General features: G+C 36.3%; 1 protein-coding gene across 1 annotated transcript in view; it reads right to left on the reverse strand.

Moving 5' to 3' along the window:
* Window positions 1–21,949, reverse strand: part of ITGA4 (integrin, alpha 4 (antigen CD49D, alpha 4 subunit of VLA-4 receptor)) — a gene marked incomplete at its 5' end in the record, with an annotated part of 26,920 nt that extends 4,971 nt beyond the window's left edge. The window contains 19 exons of the mRNA XM_009078552.1: window positions 295–381; window positions 721–800; window positions 1,206–1,304; window positions 2,031–2,181; window positions 4,420–4,496; window positions 5,753–5,902; window positions 9,248–9,402; window positions 10,717–10,871; window positions 11,260–11,305; window positions 12,587–12,677; window positions 13,050–13,144; window positions 14,547–14,658; window positions 15,654–15,791; window positions 15,876–15,935; window positions 16,269–16,354; window positions 19,666–19,795; window positions 20,292–20,359; window positions 21,669–21,798; window positions 21,905–21,949. Of these exons, the coding sequence (XP_009076800.1) occupies window positions 295–381; window positions 721–800; window positions 1,206–1,304; window positions 2,031–2,181; window positions 4,420–4,496; window positions 5,753–5,902; window positions 9,248–9,402; window positions 10,717–10,871; window positions 11,260–11,305; window positions 12,587–12,677; window positions 13,050–13,144; window positions 14,547–14,658; window positions 15,654–15,791; window positions 15,876–15,935; window positions 16,269–16,354; window positions 19,666–19,795; window positions 20,292–20,359; window positions 21,669–21,798; window positions 21,905–21,949 (1,955 nt within the window). The remainder of the gene's footprint in view (window positions 1–294; window positions 382–720; window positions 801–1,205; window positions 1,305–2,030; window positions 2,182–4,419; window positions 4,497–5,752; window positions 5,903–9,247; window positions 9,403–10,716; window positions 10,872–11,259; window positions 11,306–12,586; window positions 12,678–13,049; window positions 13,145–14,546; window positions 14,659–15,653; window positions 15,792–15,875; window positions 15,936–16,268; window positions 16,355–19,665; window positions 19,796–20,291; window positions 20,360–21,668; window positions 21,799–21,904) is intronic.
* Window positions 21,950–21,954: the final 5 nt, after the last annotated feature.

A 21,954-nucleotide genomic window follows, 5' to 3' on the forward strand; every position in this document is an offset into this window, starting at 1 on the left:
TTAAGCAAGGAACATGAGGATCTGCTATGCTCTTATTAAATGCCTCTACTAAAAAAAATTGCAGGTTTTAAAAAATATTAGTCTGTTAAGAGACAAGTTCAAAGCACCAATGGTTTCATCTCACATAGCAGAAACAATATCTGAAGTGTATGGGTCAGACCCCAGGACAGATGTGCCATCTCATTCCCAGGACTTTTCAGCTACATAATGCTTCTACTGAAAAACTTTGTGAGTTTAGAATGGTAACAAGACAACAGTTCCATGGATGTGCAGGGTTACCAAAAGCTGACTTACCCATGAGCATTTAACTCAATCTCATATTTTAGAGGTACAGCTAAAGTTAGTGTGTTATCCAGCAATAAGTTCCCATCTTCATTTTTACTATAAAAACACAATGAGAGAAACATCTGTACTGAAGGCATCATCATATGCTATGTACCATTTCTATAAACAAATATGAAACAGTTTTGCTTTAATAAGCTGAAAGGTCTATTTTATTGGTAACAACATGTCAAGCACTAAAACCCACCACATTTTATACAGGCAGAAACCTGTTTGTTATTTAAATATCTATTACCTGGGGTTTTTCACAACTTCTCTACAGATGTGCAAACCATATACTACCTTGTAATTGTGCTTTGCTAGGTCTTTCCAGTGTTCCCTAATCTGTTTTCCAAAGCTAGTAGTATTTTTCATTGAGTAATTTTTATTAGACTTTACCAGGTAGCATTAACGATGATGTTAAGGTCCTCTTCTGCTCTGGTGAATGAGCTTGCATCCAAGAGGAAACTATAATCCAGCTGCAGAACAAATACAATTTTCCTTATATTAAATGATAGTATATCTTAGCACAGTTTAAATAAAAGCTTTTTATGGAACTAATTTCCTGCTCCAAAAAATATTCAGAACTAAAAACCCAATTGCTTATTGTGGTTTCTACTCCCTTTCTATTTGTCCATAGCTTTAGCTCACTTGTCTAGAAGCCAAGCACAATCAGTTGATGCATAATACAAACATTGTTCTCCCTTACTGAATTAGTCCAGGGAGTGTTTAAGCAATTAATTTTCAAAGTAGTAGGAGAGATAGTTACCAACATGATAAAAGGTGTTAGTTGGGAATTAAATAAAACAAGCTTTTTTTTCCCCTTGAAATTCTCATAACTTATTTAGACCATTTTAAAGCTAGGAAATTCATTCATAGCTTACCTTTGATTTTTGATCTACATATAAATAACCAATGCTGCACTCGAGTTTCACCGCATGAATTTCTTTATCCAATAAATCACAATGTATCTGCTTTTCTTCCTAAAATAAAGGACAAATTATTAATGATTAAACTAAAACGTTTTTTTCCCAGACGTTTCAAATTACATGCACCCACTGAATTTGGATGCTTCATATTTTCCTGCACTATGCATTTGTTATTTCAGTCATGCAAATCTACAGGACGTTCATATCATTCATGACCACTTAACATAACATATTATATTGATTACTGTATCTGGTTATTTTATCTGCTGCTTGCTTATAGTGAAGCTGAGGGACATGATCAGACCCAGACCCACTCATGTTCAAAGCCAACCTCATAAAGGTGGATCAGGCAGATTCTACACAGAAAACAGTTATTTTTGAAAAGCAGAGAGAAAACAATTAGATTTGTGACTTCTTGTAAGCCTGTGTATTTGTGAAAAAGAGCAGATTCAGTGACATCTTTGTGATCACTGAAAACACAACCATCAGACAAAAAGTAGCTGTAACATCCTGAAATATATATAAACCTTTTTTTTATTAACTATTTTAATTGTTATTGAAATCCTATAAGTCACCTGTATTGATGAAATTGCTTGGTCTAGGTAGCTAGAAAGTCTGAGAACTTAAAAACTCAAGTTTTGTCAGCTTCTTTTGGTGGGAGGGCACAGAGGTATCTAAAGAAACTCAACAATCTATAAACATAATTTGTAAAATGCCTGGCTGAAAAAGGAAAATATCAATGGATTACTGTTTGACAGATTTAATTTTTTTTGTTCTTACCAGTTCTAAAACTCGTATGAAATAAAGACCTCTAGGGATCTGAATGTGGAGGACAGTTTCATATGCATCATCTCCAACGTTAAGCAGAGAAATGTTCAACAACAAAGTCTTCACACTTCCAACAGCAAGATATGTTTTCTTATCATGAGGCCTATAGAAATAATTATAAGTTAAAAATAATTCTATATACAGCTCATACAGAATTTTTTTCTCTGCTGCTCCTTCAGTTAATTTCAGTAGGTTCTGACAAAGCTTAGTTGGAGATATAAGGAATAGTAACTGAAGGTATGATACCAGTTACATTATGGCCATCTCCAGTATTGTACTTTTTAATGCCTAAGGTGGTTAGAGCAAGAAAACAGTTACCAGCCCAGATGTTCTGGCCTTTACAAGGCCCTTGCCTTTACAGACCAGAATAGCAAAGTCTTACTTCTACAGTATTTTCAGACATTATTTCAAAATTCACTCTTTTCACTCTAAGTATAGGGTTGACTTAATATGCAACTGGTCACAAAGTGAAAATGCCTATCTTATGATCTGCACAATGTTCTATAATCGTGTTACAAGTACAGACACCCTATTGGGGGCTAAAACTAAACTTCAGCTTGACATTAAAGTTTAATTAAGACTTGTAGAAAGGCTGCCTAGAAATAGACATTTATCAGATATTCTGGCTTGAAACCAAAGCATTAGTCACTGAACACCTTTGGGAAAGAAGCTGGCACTTGGAAAAGCAACAGAAGGCAAAAGCACTGCATAAGCAGATAGGTTCTGAGACAAAAGCGAATGAAAGAAAACACAATGTTAACATTTCAGTAGCTTGTTAAGTTTAGGTTAAATTTTGACGTTATTTTATTAGCTATATGCCTACCATTCAGTCCTCTTATATGTGTTAAAGCCAAGCTCATTAACAATGTGCTGTCACAAAGATGCCTCCCAGCTTAACACACAAGTACACAAAAGCACCAGGTGCACATCTGGGACTACAACAAAGCTGAACTAGAGCTTTTCCCTGGTAATCATATTTCATTCTTCATTAAAAAATGCATGATGCAGACTAGAAATTTACAGAGCAGGCCAAAATCTAAGCAATTTAAACAAAACATGATAGTGTATACATGAAGAGTCAAAACTCAGTAAGTAAAGCATTACATCGCCACCCCTACTTGATTTCATTCTTTTAAGACCAGAAGTGTTTGCTTTGCTGTTCAAGGATAATGAATGCATTCTGTCGAGGCAAAATAAATTAACGCTTCACAGCTAACTAGTTTTTAATCGAGATTCTAGGGGCACAAGGTAATTTAAGGTGATATTTCACACTTTATCAAGATATTTAGACTATTTATTTACACTGCAAATCTGCTACTGGTACCTAATGCCAAGCAGGTATGTTGTAATCTGTTTTCCTTTCTTAGAGCTTTGAAATACTTACAAAACTGCATTGCTAATGTTGTGAATGGAAATGCTGCACAGTCTTTCTGAAAAGTTTATGAGCGTTCAAATAAAATCATTCAGACTAAAACAATTAAAGGGCTTAAGACTCATGCTACAGGCCATGTCTTAAAGTAGGCAGAAAGATATTCATCTTACTCTGAAATCTATCAAGATGAAAAAGCTTGTGCTCAGGATCACACGTGTGATTAATCAGCATTATGTGACTGTCGTCATCTTTTGGTGCCATATTAGGTTGTTCTACTAGTATTTCAATTCAAGAAGAATCAACTTCAAAAGTGATAAACTACATAAAAAAAACCAGGTCACATAACTAGCTGAGATTCACAACAGGTGCAATTGCTCTTTTTGCACACCAACAAACAACCCATGCTTCTTGCTTTGAAATATAATCCTCAATAGAGAAAATGTTGTGATGATAAAATATAACTTAAAATAATTAAGTGGCTCTTTTTCCTCATTTACTTCAGAATATTTAATCTTCAGTTTTACACTGCTGATTGAGGCCTTGTACAGTGCAAGTACAGTACCTTCAGAATAGCAGCAGAAATAGCCAACAGGTTGTCAATGTAACAGTGGTTACGATGTCTGCACATCAAGTATGCATCGTGCAGTGTATCTTAGCTGAGTTATACACAAAGCATAGAATACAAGTTTATCTTTTTGTGAAGAAGATATATTTTAGGAGCTGTAATATGTTCTAATTAAATAGTAACAGTTCTTCAATTATGTATATTTCTATTTCCTGGAATATTTATGGTTTTAAAATATTCTTCTAAACACAGCTTTACTCCCTGTATTTTCTTAGGGAGTCTGCAGTCTACTTTTGCAAATTAATGTTATTTGTATACAAAAGATTAGGGAATAAGTTAGATAAAATCTTACTGAACCTCTTTAAAAAAAAAAAAAAGAAAAAAGATAGCCACATTGTACTTACTTTGGAAAAACAACTTTTCCAGACACACTCAAGTCAGCAGAACAATTTTCTTGGGAGCAAAATCTTGCAAAAACAAACTGTGAAAGCCAAATTAAAAACAAAAAAAAGGCACTTCAGTGTATTTTTCTTACTATAGTGAGTGAAAGCACTGCCAAAGAAAGAAACCTATCACTTCAATCAGTCTATGATTTACCATTTCCCAAACACATTCTGTGCATCCAGAGTAACAGTGGAGAGGCTTTCCAGACTCTGTCTCTCACAGTTAAACCAGTGGGTGTATGTTCAGATGGTTTTGTTAACTTCTAAAACACTCTACAGAGAGTAGAGTGTTTTAGAAGATCCAGAACTGATATCTCTGCAGCCTCTTCCATGATACAGCACATTAACTTTTACAAGAGTTTGATTACACAACCTTTACTCATTGTACTGTTAGTGAGGTCTGATGAGAGTACAGACACCCTGAGTTCCATGTGTCTGTGCCTCAGTTATCAGTGTCCTACAGAGCATGTTTATGCCACTGTATTCAACAACACCCTCCTTCTTTCTCTGTAACTCTGAGGTTTGTAAAACAGAAATTTGAATGAAGAGGGAAAGGCAAAGCATGCCATTTAAGAGAAGCTTTAATGTGTCTCAAGAGTTCTGATGGTCACCTGTACCTCTATTACATGAAGCTTACTATTTGTGAAAAGACATAATAGGTTTACAACCATTTGGTAGTTACAAATTGATCACATTCTGACTTCTGAAAAAGTCAAAGTCTATTAACTCTCACTAATTTTTTTTTTTGGGGGGGAAAAGGTTAATTTCATGCTTATTACAGGATAAAGAATACACATTTTTTTCCTACACAGACTGTTTGAACACCTGCAATACCTTCACAACTAATATTTCAGCAACGTGCTTGAAACCCTTTGAGAGTAATACCAACATGGTATTGTGTATTTAACACAGAATTAATTCTAAAGAAAATTTTATTCTGGAAAGTGACACTTACTGTGTAGTTGAAAAAGAAAGGATATTTCAGAGATTGGATTTCATACATGTGTGTTCTGAGATATATAGTATTATATATCCGGACAAGTTTTCTGCACATACCTCTTTTATTTTTAAATCATAACAAGGACTGTATACAACCTCTGAAAACATTTTTTACAGAAAAAAAAACAGGAATTTTTTAGCATTCGGTTTATTAATTAAGATCAAGGCACTAGGTATTGGTCTGGAAAATGCATTCCTTCACATGCTATGGATCTGTGAAGCTTTTTTTAACTGAAGATTAAAACATGAATATTTACTTACTGCATTTGAAAAAAAAGAGAACTCATACACTAACCTTGCTTTTTATAATATCTTTTTCTTTCCTCCGTTGAAGAACAGGTTGAAGTGGTGGAAATTCCTGAGCATCTCTTTTCTGCAGAACATGATGCCCCAGATGATAACTTGCTTCAACATGTACAGGAGTCAAGATATCCCTTACATCTTTCTATGAAAATTGGAAACCTAATGAGTTAATCATATAAGACAAGACATGTATGCTTATGTTTTAAAGTTATAAGGTTGCCTAGAACTAACTAAAACAGCAACACTTATTTTTCACATGTAAAATCACTCCATATGGCTCACATATCTTTCCAGACATCTTTGTCACCAAAGGAGGGAATCAGAAGTGCAGAAAAGTGTAATATGTTCAATGACAGCATCAGGTATTTCAGAATGGAAAATCCTTTTAGTAAGGGAAATCTTATTGAATAGTGAACCTACTTCTATCAATAATACTGCCTTACATACCTATGAAACTGTACTGCCAAATAGTAAAATAGGCTGAAGTTGGTTAAAATGGAGAAAGTCAGGCAGTGGGATAATGCCAGACAAACCCCATGGGTATTTCTGTATGAAACCAACAGGAGTTCTCCCATGGTACCACTAAATCAGGGCATAACTTCATTTTATTTTTCTGCCTTTTTGTTCCCCATTCTGCATTAAAAAGATTAAACTCCCTGATAAATTACTATTTTGCACATGAAGCCTTGACTGCGTAGGAATGTTGCAGATCAGAGCCCAAACTGCCTACTTGTGAAAGCTGAACAGCTTGAAGCACCAAATACTAACAATAGCAAACCTGATTAAATTATTCCCTGAGTGTAGGGGATAGACAGACATTGATTGTCCCTCCACATGGCCACTACTTTAATTCTTATCTGCAAGCTTGCGTTGGCCAAATCACATGTTATCTAATTCATAATAATTTTCCACAAGGTCTTCTCTGCATCTGCTTTATATTACTTCCATTATACTAATTAGCTATTAATTAGCCTTTACTCAAAATACATAAAATTTATATTGTCTTTTGCAAGCACTGTACTTGACAGACATTCACACTTACTTAACTTTAGGAGCTTCATACAAGTACAGAAACCTCAGTGGGTGGAAGGAGATACTTATAATGCTATTAATTAAGAAGTAAAAAGAAAATTGAATTCTATGGAGGAAAAGATGATAGACTATAGGAAGTAATGAGCCAAATCAATTCCTTCCTCCTACGCAAATACCTGCTGATGCTGGTACAGCAATCTGTACAAGGTCAGCTGTCAGTCAGACCACTCTTAGCTTACAAAACTTCTAAGAAAGTGGCAATTTGCCATTGCTCCTGTAAGCAACATTCACTTAGGTGCAACTACCAGTTGAGATGCATCTGGGCAACTTTCCAGTAGATAACATAAGCTTTCCTTTCTACCCTGAAGCTTTAGTGTGAAGAATTGGCTTGTAATGGGTGTCATAAGCAAAAAGTGAAAGGAAGGAAAAAGAAAAATACATGGAAGAAATTTTCCCTGCAGGTTTTTTATAACTGTAGAAAATTAAATCTATTTCCCAGTCTCTGTGCAGGATCAACTGCACCAGTCACCCTGATAGATGTTTGTTTCAAAAGGTCACAGAAATGCTACCTTGAGGATTTTAAAGAAAAGACTAGGCAAACTAGTCCATTATTTTATTACCTTTGTTTCCCCTTATATCTAAATATTTCCTGACCTTAGTATTTCTTTAAAGAATTCTTTCCCCCCCTCAGATAAGGTCTTACAGGAGATAAGTCTGCTCTTTTCCTAGTTTAATATAACATGGTTCCTTTGTGTCCACTATTTTTTATTGTTTCTTGTGCTTTAAGACTTCCAGGTCTTCCCATTTATTCTCCAAACTTCTTGTTGAAATAGGCAAGCTTCTAAGATGTTAGATAGAATTAATCACTTTTATTCTTTCTTGTCCACTGACTGGCCTTAAAATACTATATCCTTGTCCTGATTGCAGTGCTTTTTCCACTTTCAAGACAAGTCCCTCATTCATCATTCAGAGGGATACATCAAGCATGAATATGACAGCTCATTTCCTCCAGGGCAACAGTGACTTTGAGATTATTTTTCCAGCTAAGATCTTACTGACTAGCTTCTTACTAACTTGTTTCTAAGTCAGTACCATTCTCAGTTTCAAACGATGGTTGCTGTTGGATCAAACTCTGCTTCTGGAGAAACCATTAGACATCTTCCTCCTGCTCAGCAGCTGGTGCCATCTCTATTACCAGTGTTCATACAGGCCTCTGACACCCTGCAGGACTCCAACAGCCTCCTGCTGAAGAATGCCCACCTGGCAGCACTCCTACCTCAGTGGCTTCTCTTCTGAAGCACTTCTACCAGCAGATAACTTCTACATCAAAATTGTCTCTACATCTTCACAGAGAACTGTAACCATGTTCACCACTAATCTGGTCCAGGAGAAAGATACCTGTGCAGGCTTCATTTTTGTAAGCAGAGGAGTAGAGATACCACTTTTTCAGCACAGTGCACATTCTTCAACTCCTACCTCAGTGGCTTCTCTTCTGAAGCACTTCTACCAGCAGATAACTTCTACATCAAAATTGTCTCTACATCTTCACAGAGAACTGTAACCATGTTCACCACTAATCTGGTCCAGGAGAAAGATACCTGTGCAGGCTTCATTTTTGTAAGCAGAGGAGTAGAGATACCACTTTTTCAGCACAGTGCACATTCTTCATATTCTTCATTCATTAAACTCTCATGAGTGCTCTTCCTACCCCTTTTCCACACTTAGATTACATGAATATTCCCCTTGGTGAGTGTTGCATCCCTTGAAGGAAAAAACTGAACAACTACAAGCAAGTGATCTTCTTCACACCCTCCTACCCTTCGGCTCCTTGAAACAAACTCACAAAACAGACTACACTATCAACCTTGAACTACAGACTATTTTCTAGCAATCATCTCAATTTCACGTCCTATGCATCAGGAATGGGTTCTTTTCTTCTTAGCTGAGTCTACCTTATCCGTTCACAGTAAAAATGGGAGGAAGACCATATATGTGTCCTTTGGAATAATTACAAATGACAAAACATAATAAAAATTATAAGTTTAGGGATTTTGCATTAAGGAGTACACGATGAAAGTTCCATCAGAAAAATGCATGTTATACCATATCTTCTTGGTTGCTACAAACCAGCCTTAATCTATGATCTGTCATCCATACAAAAATGGCGAAAAAATGTCAAGAATGCTCATGCACTACTTCATGACTATGATTATTATTATTATTATTACGTACATTCTCACCAACATAAGAGATGATAGACCCACTGAATTTCCCACAGAAAGCTGAGAAAGCACCAGAATTAAAATATACTAACTGTGGAAGTTATGAAAACAAATATTTTACTCCCAAAACTCTGTGATGCAATTGTAAACAAAATAGGTTCTTCTGCAGCAGGCGCACTTTTCAAAGGAGAACAAAGCATTTACAGAACAATACAGACTGAAAATTACATTACCCTCATAAATGCTGGATGATCTTTGCAGGCAACATTCTTGCTATAAATCTTTACTTTTCCTGAGATTGTATCCGATGTTCCATTGGAGGAAAAATAAAACCTTGCTTGTGTATCCTCTTTTCTAGTTGTGTCAACACTCAGATTATAAAGCAATACTGCAAAATAAAACCCAAGGAAAATAAAGGCTGTTGAAAACTTTAACTGTTACATTTTTCATGAATTTGTGATAGAAATTGCATCTTCTGACTCACTTCCTTAAGTATGTTCTGTAACATCCATTTTAAAATGCTCTGCTTGAAAATTCTCTGACATAAATCCATATCTAATGAAAGCTCCTACTACTCTGAAAATGGATTGCCTCATGACTGTTCCCTGATACACACTTTTACATCTGGGTAGTTTTATCAGGTTATATTTACATTTTTCTATTAGACTGTATTTAAAGAAAACCCAGTTCAGTTACTTACGGGGCTGACAGTAAATTACAACAAGCAGGTAAGTCAACAAACGCTGACAAATATTGTATAACTTCACAGTTTTTTCTATATAAGTTAGCATGATAACAAATTGCAAATACGTTTCAGAGCATTACTGATCTCTTACTTCTTAATATCTGCCAAAAATTGAGTTAGATTATCTACAATTTCTAGTAGTCTTTTCTATTTATGATGAAGTCTCATGTCCCAGTCCAGCGAGGATAATCCAGTCTGACTGCTCATCTTTCAAAACAAATATGAATTTCAAAAGATCTTAACTTGTACTTTACAGTTCTCTGTATTGTGTTCCTAAAGAATATTGTATATTCTCACAAAGAATGGTTAAGCAATTTAATTTCATATTCCGTGTATTTGGAGGGCTGTTTGCAATTTACAAATAGCACATGACAAGTAAGTTAAAAGCACCCAGGCAAAACAGTCAAATTTAGATAGTAAATTAGTTTAAATAAATTCACCATGAATATTCCTTCCAACAGATATTACTTCAAGCAATACCAGCTTTTGCCAAAAGCAAAATATGCATTATATAAAATATAATACAAGATATATTTTGTCAATAATTTGCATAGGACTTCCTCTCTTTCACATAATGTTCCACAATGGTATGATCAGGTGCTTGAACTGCTTTATGAAGGAGTGTCTTCTCTCTATTGCTAAGTGGAAGACTGCAGCCTGCCCATGCCTAGGAGGTCATCTAAATATCACCTTTTTAACATCACTGTCTCTTCAAGGCCATGTAACTCTGGTAGTCCTAATGTGTCATTTTAGTCCTATGTACTGTTATTCTAAATTGAATAATAGTGAAATGGCTCAATGTTATAGGATAATTATGAGATTTAAACGTATCTGTGCTTTTAATTAATTTTATACTGAACTCAGATTAATGGTCTACTATATACCAATAGAATTATTCCGTAAGCAGGTGTATTCCAAATGAATATATATCCTGGATTTTTTTCCCCAGTAGCTTACCAATATAACCAGGTACCTCTCGTCCTCTATAGCTAAAGCATATCCTCAAATTCATGCAGGTGGCAGGCTGCTCATTTTCCATGCAGTTTAAATTAGTTCGATTTATTGAATTAGGATGTTTTAAAGAAGCTTCAACAATTATCACCGGTTTCGTTCTAAGAATAGAAAAGAGTTAAGGTTTACAAATAATGTTCAGAAATAGCTTACAGAATCTTTGCAAAAACTAACCAATCTTTTTTTTATATTTTAGAATCATCATTTTTAGATGATTTTAGATCATTTTAGATGATATGTTTTAGAATCATCATATTTTAGAATCATCATCATTAGAATCTGCATTTTTCAGATAGCTTCAGATGATATTTTTGTTTTCTTTCAAGTGTTTACTTAAATGTTTCATTTGTAGTGCATTCTAGAGCCTAACGACTGAAGTTCAAGACATCAAGAACAGTATAAGGAGGTTAAATTATACTACTGAGTTTTATTAAAAAATAGAGTTAAGTTGTATGATCTTCAAAAGCACTGAAACGTAGCATGTCTCACCTCAGCACCACGGCAGAATTGGAGAAAAATGCACCAACTGCTACATCTGCAGGAAAAAAAGATATCAATAACCATAATCTGTCAACAGGAATTACTTCTCAGGTACAAGCATTTTACAGCCTATCCACCGTTTGGTCAGCATTAAAACACCATTTGCCCTTTATTTATTAGAAGGGATGTGCTAATATTGGAAGGCGACGATTCCTCAAGTACTTGTCCACTGTCCACTAACATTTCATGCTAATTTGCTGGACTTGCAGATATTGATGTTTTGATTACTATTCCACATTGAAGTGGCTGATACTGAAAGACAATTTGGCTAAACAGCAGGTACCTGCCTTCTTTTTAATCCAGATATTCAGTCTCGCTGTACATATATATATACACACAAATGCATATTATATATATGAAATTATACATAGAGAGATAGAAAAAACTATTTCATGTATTACAAACTAACTGAAAACTATTCATGCAATAAGGAAGGAAACATACACAATATATATACACCTCTCAAATGAGGAAGTAAAAGTGAATGGTCAGCTAACTCTAAATGATTTAAGGGTCTGAGGCTGTAACTACAAGTCAGTAAACAACAGGTGACCTTTTATCCCAGCATTACAAATTAGCCTGGATATTTCTGTTGACAGAGCCAGAGCATACAACATGCAGTTCATAACTTTGTGCTTTCACATCCAGAGTGGCAGGACAGACATACCTGACCTGACGTAACACTTGTCTGCAAAATGTCAAAATATTTTGATTATTTGTAAAAAACAATTAACATATACTTGAAAAGACCTAAGTGGTTTTACACCAAATTAGCACTACTGTATCATGCCCATGAGAACCCCACAAAGGTCCTACTCCAATGCTGTGGGCCGTAAGTGAGGTTAATGTAGCATTCACTCAGAATCAGGGAGCTCAGTGACTCCTGGCAAAATCCAGCTATGTGAAGGCCAGTAATATATTTGGGCTAGCATCTAGTGTGGACAACAAACATGCTTCCAGTGCCCAAACCACCTCACTGTGACATTAGCAGATAACATGGCTGCTGTAAAAATAAAAATTACATTTTTCTTCCTCTTAGGCACTATGATCTTACTATTGCAGTGTTCTCAGTCCTTAAATAATAGTTAGATGACCATGAAAACTGACTGCTTGGCCTCAGCTTTACCTCATTGGTTTTTTTCTTCCCCAAATGCAAGATATGACATGTCATCTTAATAACGGATTTTGCTTCTGTTAAAAGCAACAAGTAGCACAGTAGGGTTGTTCCCTATGAGTATCTACTCTATTAGAATGAAAAATAAACAAAATAGTTTACCTTGATAACCATTGTTATCTGCATCAATGCCACTTGCTATGGATTGTCCAAACATGCTTAAAGAATTACTGACTTGATGTCCTTGTATTCTCTGAGAAGGAAAAAGCAAAATAAAAAGATATTCTTGGAAAGCTAATCTCACAGTTACAATTTCCAGTGAAAAATGTTAGCACAACCATCCTGCTGCTGAAGGGAGTGATGTGCTTACCTGTGAAATTAAAGATCTGAAAGTAATATTCCTCAATTACTACAAATGATAAATCCCATAAACCTTGTCTAAAACCCTCAAAACAATTAATTTTTCTCTTGCAGGTTATATTCTGACTGGAAATATGCAAAAATATGTAAAATTTTCTGAAGTCTTTTAAAGTACTTCAGAGGGTCAGAGTGTTAAATGAAGGGAAAACACTCTCAGACTTAAGCTTAAGGTTTTTCTGGATTATTTTTCATCGAAGAAGCATACCTGTGAAAATGATGGTGTTATTCCATCCTCCCTGCCATTGTATATATAAATGGCCCCTTTTAGATCATCTTCTTGTGGAGCTCCAATTGCTACATCTGTGGAAAAACAATTTAGCAACAATCAGTTGACTAGGAAATATGAACAAGGAACAGTTAAAGAAACGTGAATCATGATGCATGAAACACCAGACCTAATCTACTTGACTGAATTAAAAAGCAGTGATAGATAATAAAGCAAATGGAAACACTACAGACCAGCTCAGTAATCTGACTGCCTTAATTACTAGGTTTCTGGAAAACAAGGGTCAGATACAGCTATTTTGTTCAAGTAAAGCCTATTTCTAGCAATACTCAATTTGATCCTTAAGAGGTTAAAAGGTTACAATGAAAATAGCCAAAATTATCACCATGATCTTTAAAATAATAAAAAAAAAGCCTTGGGTTCGTGGAACTGTGATGATTTTCCTGTTCTTTCCACACGGATTAAATCACTGAAACACAAGTATTACTTTTTATGCTGCCTGAAATGAACCATTTATTTTTCTATGAAATGTCCTTAACAGTTTAACAGCCTCAACAGGCTTGAATAGGCATTTAAAAAGGAAATGAAGGTAGCTGGTTTGTACAAAGGGATATGTTTTATGCCTACATGATTTAATCCCAGAGGGGTGTGGCAACTCATAACAAACTGAACCAGCCTACTCACACACCAACCCACTCTCAACAGCTCTTACCAAAAACTTCCATGGTTCAAATAGCCAGAGGCTGTTAACCAAACAGTGGAGGGAGGGGGAGATGAATTACACCATCTTGAAAGTCCCTATTAATAATTGTGAACTTCCATTTACAAACAAGCAAAACTGAACTATCTGCAAATCAGAAATACTCTATGCTGCACCAAATCAAAATCACAAGAAAAGCAAAGCTCTGACTATTTAGTTTTACTGAACAATTCTCTGATTGAATGCACATTGACTGAATTCATACTGTGGTGACTAAAACACACAAAACATGTTATGTTTCTCTACTGGTGAGATGAAAATCGGACAGCCAAGTTACTGCCTGAGGGCCTGACTGGGCAGTAGTTCCACATTAGTCTCCCAGCTTGAAGGCTGTTTTCAATACCCCCATGTATTTAGTACTTATTGGTGGCACAGAAGCAGGCCTTGACTCAACGCTGAATTTTTAATTTTTCCCCAACCTTTGTCTCAGATATATAAAACAGGCTTAGTGATTCCATTTGAGGTCCAGCACCAAAAGTTACAGATTATGTTATTACTTCAAGCTCATGCTCTGTATTAAAGAGACAGAATCTAATCCCTTGCTGTTACATATCAATGACTGTGAAGTAGCTATATTTCAAGTCAGAAGAAAAAGGTCAAGTCCCAGACCAAAAGTATTCTCAGTCTTCCATAATACTCTTGTTTATCATGACAGTACAATGTTCAGGGAGAATTAAACCCTGATTTATTCTTACCTATTTATTATTTATTCTTACCTTCAAAACCATCATTATCTATGTCTCCTAGATTGGCTATGGACTCTCCAAACCTGGCTGCATATGAGTCACTCCCGCTGAGCTCTATGTTCAGTTCTACCATCTTGGCATCCTGAAGGAAAACAGAGTCAATAGCACATTAACAGAGCATCTTCCAGGTGACCTGGAATATTTCTCAAAATGTTAAAACTGCCTTGGATACCAATATATAATCCTACTGAACTCCTTGATGCAGAAGAAGCATTATGAAAGATATTTCTCAATATTTAGTGTAAGAATAACAAGAGAGAACACCACTGTGTTCCCATAGCCAACACCTGTAAATAGCAGCAAGCTTATATCAGAATACAGGGGCTTACTGCTCTGAGAAAACTGTGTTTGCTATAAAAGTACTAAACAGTAGCTGCTTTGGAGCTATTGTGTGTGCCTTAATGAGTTGCAGGTATCCTGAAGTGACAGTTCTCTGTAAGGAAAAGATGTTAAGAAAATGTTCATAGGAAGCATAGGAGAATAACTATGTATTAGTGTGGATAGGAAGGAAGGGAAATAAGTCATGAAGATAAAATTTACAAAGCCAGACAAATTCAAAAGCACACAAACATAGTGATTACACTTTCACTTCTGAACCTTAAAAATAGTAAAAAGAAGCTAATACTAATGTATGATCTGTCCAGTTACTTTATTTGCCAAACTGAGGACTATCAGCCTCTTTCCTGACTGGTGCCAGTACCTGCATGCAAATTCTTCATTCCTTGTTTTTATCTGAGGTGCTTAATAAGTTGCTCTTCACATGCCAGTTCAGTGGTAAGCACAATAGTGGAGCAGAGCTTGCAAAGGGGCTGTAGTGGCAGGCTGTCACCACCTGAAGGTACTAGGAAACCCAGTCTGTCTTCAGTTCTAACACTAGTTTAAGTACCTGAATTACAGTTGACACCACTGGCCTTCGCAGGTATGCTATGCACTCCTCCTGGGGTTGTCATTGCAGTTCTACAGTTTCCTGTCCTATATCCTGAAATATTCTATGGCAAGAGAGAGGCAATCTCTTCTTCTTAGCCTGTTGTGCTAGAATGGCTGTATTGCCACTCGTTTTTAAGAGAAAATACTTACAGAACCTGAATTAATATAGACATAAACTCTTCCTTCTTCTCTGTTGGTACTTTGCATTGGAGCACCAACTAGTAAGTCTGAGAGGCCATCAGAATTCAGGTCGACAGCACAAACTGCAGCTCCAAAGTAAGAACCAAGCTGTGTGCAAACAAGAAAGCATTTTTGTATTTTGATGAAGACATGCTATAAGTTATTAGGTGCAGAAAAGTATGAAATATTTACCTTTTTACCCCTTAGTTCAAACAGAATATTTAGTTGCTTCTCAATGCTAAAAATGTATGCCTAAAAATGAAAAGAAAAGTGAAGTTCAGCAAACTGTAATCTGAAATACTTCCCTGTGCTTCCTCTACAGCATGTGCTAGAGAATCAGCAAAGCAACACACAATATCACAAGGCACAGCTATGCACTATTTCCTACCCGTACCTTCCTTTGATACCACAGTTCACACAAATGTTATCTAGCCTATCTACTCTAATTCCTTCTTTGACTTTTCTCCCCATAAGATGTCCAGACTCTCTGATACTTGTCTTTAATATGTTAAGGTAAACTGGAAAAATCATGGGTGGCTTCATGGGGCTATTTTCTTCAAACCGATAGTATAGACAATCCCTTACTTTACCAGTCTGCTCCTGTTGGGGAGCCCCTCCAACTACTTCTGTACTGGATGGTGTCAGAAAATGTCCAGCTCCAACAGAGTATCCTGTAAATTAGAAATGCACTATTCAATACTGGAAATGCTATATAAAGAAAAAAAAATGGGAGCATGCCATATAAAAGCTGTCAACGCCACAAATTATTGTGAGTCTGACATTCAGACCTCAAGCAAGTTAGCAATAAAAACAGAAGAGAAAGTTTTAAAAATACAAGCAAGAGGTCAATACAAACAGTAAGTTTCAGCAAGCAGGAACAAGTCTCAGAAACCCTCATTTCTATCAGGGAAGAAAATTATCTGCCATACTTCAGAAGCCAATAAAATAAATTACAAATACCTCCTGTTAGTCCATATTCTGCAATTATTCAGTGACCCCATATTATTAATACAAATAAAAATGATCAAAAGTCCATGCACTGCAATGTGGAAACATTTAATTCAACTGTTACTCTTTGCCTATTGTTGTAACTGGACTGCAGAAAAATTAAATGTGGTGCTACCTATATACATGAGCACACAGGCACACACAGAGTACTGTGGACACACACACGAAAATGTCAGGAACACATTGGAGCAAAAGCCTGACTATGTAATAAGAAAACATAACATCAGCCTTTGTAAATGAATCAATGTAACAAAGCATTGCTGTATAAGCAGGAGCATACTTTGGTGCAGACATCCAGACACAGAATTGCAAAATGAAGGCTAATGCCTTAATCTGTAGCTGCACAAGTCATCCTACTCTTTCCAGACCACAGCTAAGTTGAAACATGGAAGACAGTTAACATATTCTGCCACTCTTGCATATGCTGAATAACTGCTGATTCTCACAGCATGCAGAGAAAATGAAAAAATCATCTAGGATCAGGTGAGAACAAGCATAGAATCTTCATCTTGAATCTTCATCTGCATAGATAAATGCCTAGAATTCAAGCTCTCACTAACTCATCTTTTTCTTTTCATATGAAACATGGAAGACAGTTAACATATTCTGCCACTCTTGCATATGCTGAATAACTGCTGATTCTCACAGCATGCAGAGAAAATGAAAAAATCATCTAGGATCAGGTGAGAACAAGCATAGAATCTTCATCTTGAATCTTCATCTGCATAGATAAATGCCTAGAATTCAAGCTCTCACTAACTCATCTTTTTCTTTTCATATTGTGAGCTAAAAGAGGCAAACAAGGCAATTTATCATTGAAATTTTATTTCCAGCTCCAGAATTCTCTCCTCTTTATCACTACTACAGCTTTTCAGTTTTCTGAAATGTCATTTGCTGTTCTCAGATTCCTAAAAGAAACTATCTTTTATTTGTGGTTTCTTTAAGGCAGTTTGTTAAGCACTTAAAGTTACTCTTTCATCGGGCCCACTTACAAAATTCCTTTTAAAGAAATCAGTTATTATTCTCCAAGATACTCTGAAGTCAAGAAAATACAAGAAGTTCTCTTTCTAACTTCCTTCTTTCTTTTGTCTGGTACATAAACAGTTCTGTTTCTTCCAAGTTACAGAATATTTTACAATACTTCTGTACTTCCTGCAGTCTTTAGTTTCTTAATTATTATTCTTTGACAGTTTAATGAAAAACATAATGAAAGACACCAATTTCTCAGTCCCTGCCAGAAGAAGGACAGAGAAAATAGATAATTATGTCCAGTCATGTGTTTGAATTGCACTCTGGTCACAATCTACTTCCACCGCTCGGCGGGGATATTTTATTCATTGCTTAAGGGAGAAGCAAACTCAGACTTTAAAGAAAAATAGTTTGGTAACAGAATTAACTCTGTTAATTTTTGTCTTCAATAATTACAAAGATAGAACAAGCTGAGGGAGGGGAAGGAAATTACCTTTATGTTCTTTTAACCTCATTATGTATTAGGAGGGAATGAAGTGGAGGTTTAAGTAGCATGAAACAATGCAAAATTTAAGGTTTATCACAGCTGCTACTGTAGAGACACACAGATGAGCTAATGGTCTATTTCTTCACTTTCCTGTAGAAAGGGCAAGTTTAAAAGACATATGGCTCTGCCAGCCAGTGTGCACTAGGTCACTGGAGAAGTATTTGTGAAGCAAACTCCAGTTGATTTCAGATCCTGGATGGCCAAGGAAACTAGGAGAGACCATACCTGAGCGTAAAGACCTTCCCTAAGTGTGAGAAATGGTTCTTATGCAAGCTTTGTCCCATTTGCCTGCATCTGGCTTCTGGCTATCAATGATTTGACTCATTCATTACAGAAATTCTCATTCTTATACCTGTAGGAGCAGAAATATGGACTGGGCTTTTTTTTTCCCCCCAAAGAGGTGCAGTAATTTTCTACTGATTGTTACTGGAAAGCTGGAGCATGCATTCTCTGAAGGTTTTCATTTGTCCTATGAAAGGTTAGAAATGTTACTGGTTGGCCCTAGTGATCTGGGCGTCGGATCACCTTTCACCATCCGACATCTCTTTTGCTTGACTTTCACACAGAGCCCTACTACAGCCTTTGCAAGGCTCAGTACTGAATTCTGAAGTGTTACTTAGCCACTTTGTATTTCATAATAGCTATTTCATAACATATGCCTACTTCCTATTGCCAAAAGAGTGAAACCATAAACAGAAAATGTTTATCTACATGAACTGGATCTATGAATGGGAAAATGCAAAAGACAATGGTCACAGGCAAAAATACTCAGGAAGTTCAGGAAGGACAGATGAGATTTTCTTCGTGTGTAGAGAGAAGACTGAAGCTGCTGATGGTTCTTGGCTTAAACACTTCTAAATTCCAGCATTAAGTTCAGCGAATATCTTGGATGTAGGTACATGAGTAGGAACTTCATGGCCATCTTTACAGACATTCATAAAGTTTGCCTTCCCATGTATCTAGACCAAGACATGGTTAGAATACAAAACAAACAAAAATAATTATGGTAAGAGGCAGGTCTGTCTCTTGAGGTCACAGCATACTTCCCCATATTGACAGTGCAATTGAGACTTGCTGCAAGCTTTCACTGTAACTAATTTTTTTCTATTTCTGTTACATGTGAAATCATGTCTTTTGCTATGAAAACCCTTGGCAGCATTTCAGACTTAACAGTGAAGTGCAAACTATTGCTAATCAGAAGCATATTTCTACCTTCTAAACCAAGAAATGAGAGAAACTCAGTAGAGAGATGATAATGGAAATCCAATGTTTGAGAAGTTTCCTTGTAAAAAGAGCAAAGAAGCCTTACAATTAAGTAATATTTAACAAAATCAGAACACATCTTTAGAACCATTGCTGCTGGGATTAGTAGTGAAAGCACTGAAAAAACACTGTGCATGCCTTCCAACACCAGATATTTAGCTTATATTTTTATCAAGCACAAATTATTTTACATACCTAGGTAACTGCCAAATTTCACTTGGTTATTTGAATCTGTATAAGCATGGATTGTATTTGCAGTTGTATTGTATACAAAAACTGTACCAGTCCAATAAAATGATCCAGGAGCTCCCATTATAATTAAGTCCTAAAAGAAAAATAAAAAAGGCGTTATTCACATTTAAATATTCATGAAAATAAACAGAACAAGTCAAATATTTTTCTATAGATCTCCTGTGAATTCAATGAAATGCTACTGGAGAAATTAGAAATAATAATCTTAGGGTGGAATGGAGATTAAATAGATTATGACTTCTTGTAAAGCAAGAAGGTAAGCATTATTAGTGTCAATGTTACATCAAACAGATTAAAGAGAATAATAAAACTTCATGTTCTTTTTCCAGATGAAAAATAACTTTGGATTCAGTAAGATGTAAAAATATTCTTGGCAATAAAAAGTAGAAGTCTTAGCTGGGAATTATCATGCAAGCCTTAGCAAGCTTCAAATAAAAAGAAGTTAGAAAAGTGATTTTTGCCTCCCACAATAAAAGACAGTATTGACTTTTGCATTTACATGTACACTTTTATGTATGTATACATATAAGTATATAAATAGAGAGAAGTTTGGTATCTTTAATACATACCTCAATGTAAAAACTAGACATTCCAGCCTGGCATGACCCGTGGTTTTCTCCAAACTTCCGTGCATAATCTGGGAATGGGCAAGAAATATTAAAATGGATGAGAAGCATGTAGTTTCAGAGGTTGCTACCAGGTCTTCAATAGAAGTTGAGAAAAACAAAACCAAAACAAAACAACCCCTTCCAAAGAGCTGGTTTTCAGTTCTGTAATAAAACTAAGACCACTGGCTTCCACTCTACGGCCTTTAGCGGCAATACAGTATTGTAACAAACTCAAGCACTATGTTTCACTTGATCACACCTGCCTTGGAAATATTGTGACTTCAATGGATATACTTTTAAAAGTGTTATATGAATGAAACAGCACAAATAGTTTAAGCACCACAGCTGGATAAACTAAACTCTTCCACTCTGGAATTCATCTGCTTTACAGGTTTATGTACCTTGATAGGAGTTGCCCTGATGCTCCGCTAGTGCTCTGAAGGGCTTGTTACGGCTGTCTTAGACATACTGGTATCTTAGCATGCTTAGCAGCTGACTTTACATCCAACACTCTCAGCTCTGTTTTCCTGTTATTCTTTGCTAACTGCCTCCCATCAGGATTCCCTTCATCTCATACACAGATTTATACACTGAAGGTCCTGATGATTCCACCAATGCTTGTAACAGTCTCCAAAGCCAGCAGTGGGACATTTGATGGCATTACTCTGCACAGAAAGGCTGGGTTGTCAGCTGTTCCTTGGATTGGCAAGACACAGCGTCATGACACTGTTCTCCTGGATGGGAGGTAGACATGAAAGGGAAGGTGTGGATGGACTCCTTTGATATCTTCAGGTCTTGACTCTTATTCTGCTCCTGAAGTCCACTGTGGAAGGACCACTGAAGGTCTCAGGTCACAGCAGTGGCCTTGGCAGGAGGCAAGAAAGGAACAGGGACATGCACTGTGACAAGGCACCGCAGCAGCATTGTATCAAAGGCTAAGAAGCAGATGGCAACAATCACTTGCAGGTATTACTGCTCCTCTGCTGTGAGGCTCTCTCCTGAGCAGAGCAAGCAAATGACAAGAGTAAAGGGAATATGTCCTCTACTGGCCTGTTTTTGAGAAGCACACATCCTTCAGCAATCCGGTCCAGGGAGAAAGTATTCTGATGCCCTGTTTCAACTATCTTTTTTGCCTATTGAAAGCAGTTTTTCTTTGAAATGATAAACACCTTGCTAATAAATTTACATCATAAACTGGGCTCATATCATCAGCACTCAATCTTCAGACTTTTTGCTGCAGAATGCCTGCTCTGAGCAACAGAAGCTCTTCACAAACTCTGCACTGTCCAATTATCTATCTCATCCTTCCCCCAAAAAAGAGCTAAGCATTCTGCTTACCTATATAGCATGGGCATATTCTTCTGCTCAGTTCAGTTCGAAAATCAGAAGAGATGGCAAAACATATACCGTGGGGGAGTTTGTGTTCATTTTTCATGTAAAATATATTTTTCCATCTATGTCCACAAGCCTGTGGATAAAAACCAAACATGATGTGACATGGAAGCATAAGGCAGGTGAAAGCAGGTAAAGGCAGTTTGACAAACAGACACACAGCTCCAGTGGTTAATACATACAACAACAGATCCATTTTCTTTCGGCTGCCTCGACAAGCTGACACCCAGCC

Source organism: Acanthisitta chloris, unplaced genomic scaffold, assembly GCF_000695815.1.
Source record: "Acanthisitta chloris isolate BGI_N310 unplaced genomic scaffold, ASM69581v1 scaffold28087, whole genome shotgun sequence".
Classification (NCBI taxonomy): domain Eukaryota; kingdom Metazoa; phylum Chordata; class Aves; order Passeriformes; family Acanthisittidae; genus Acanthisitta; species Acanthisitta chloris.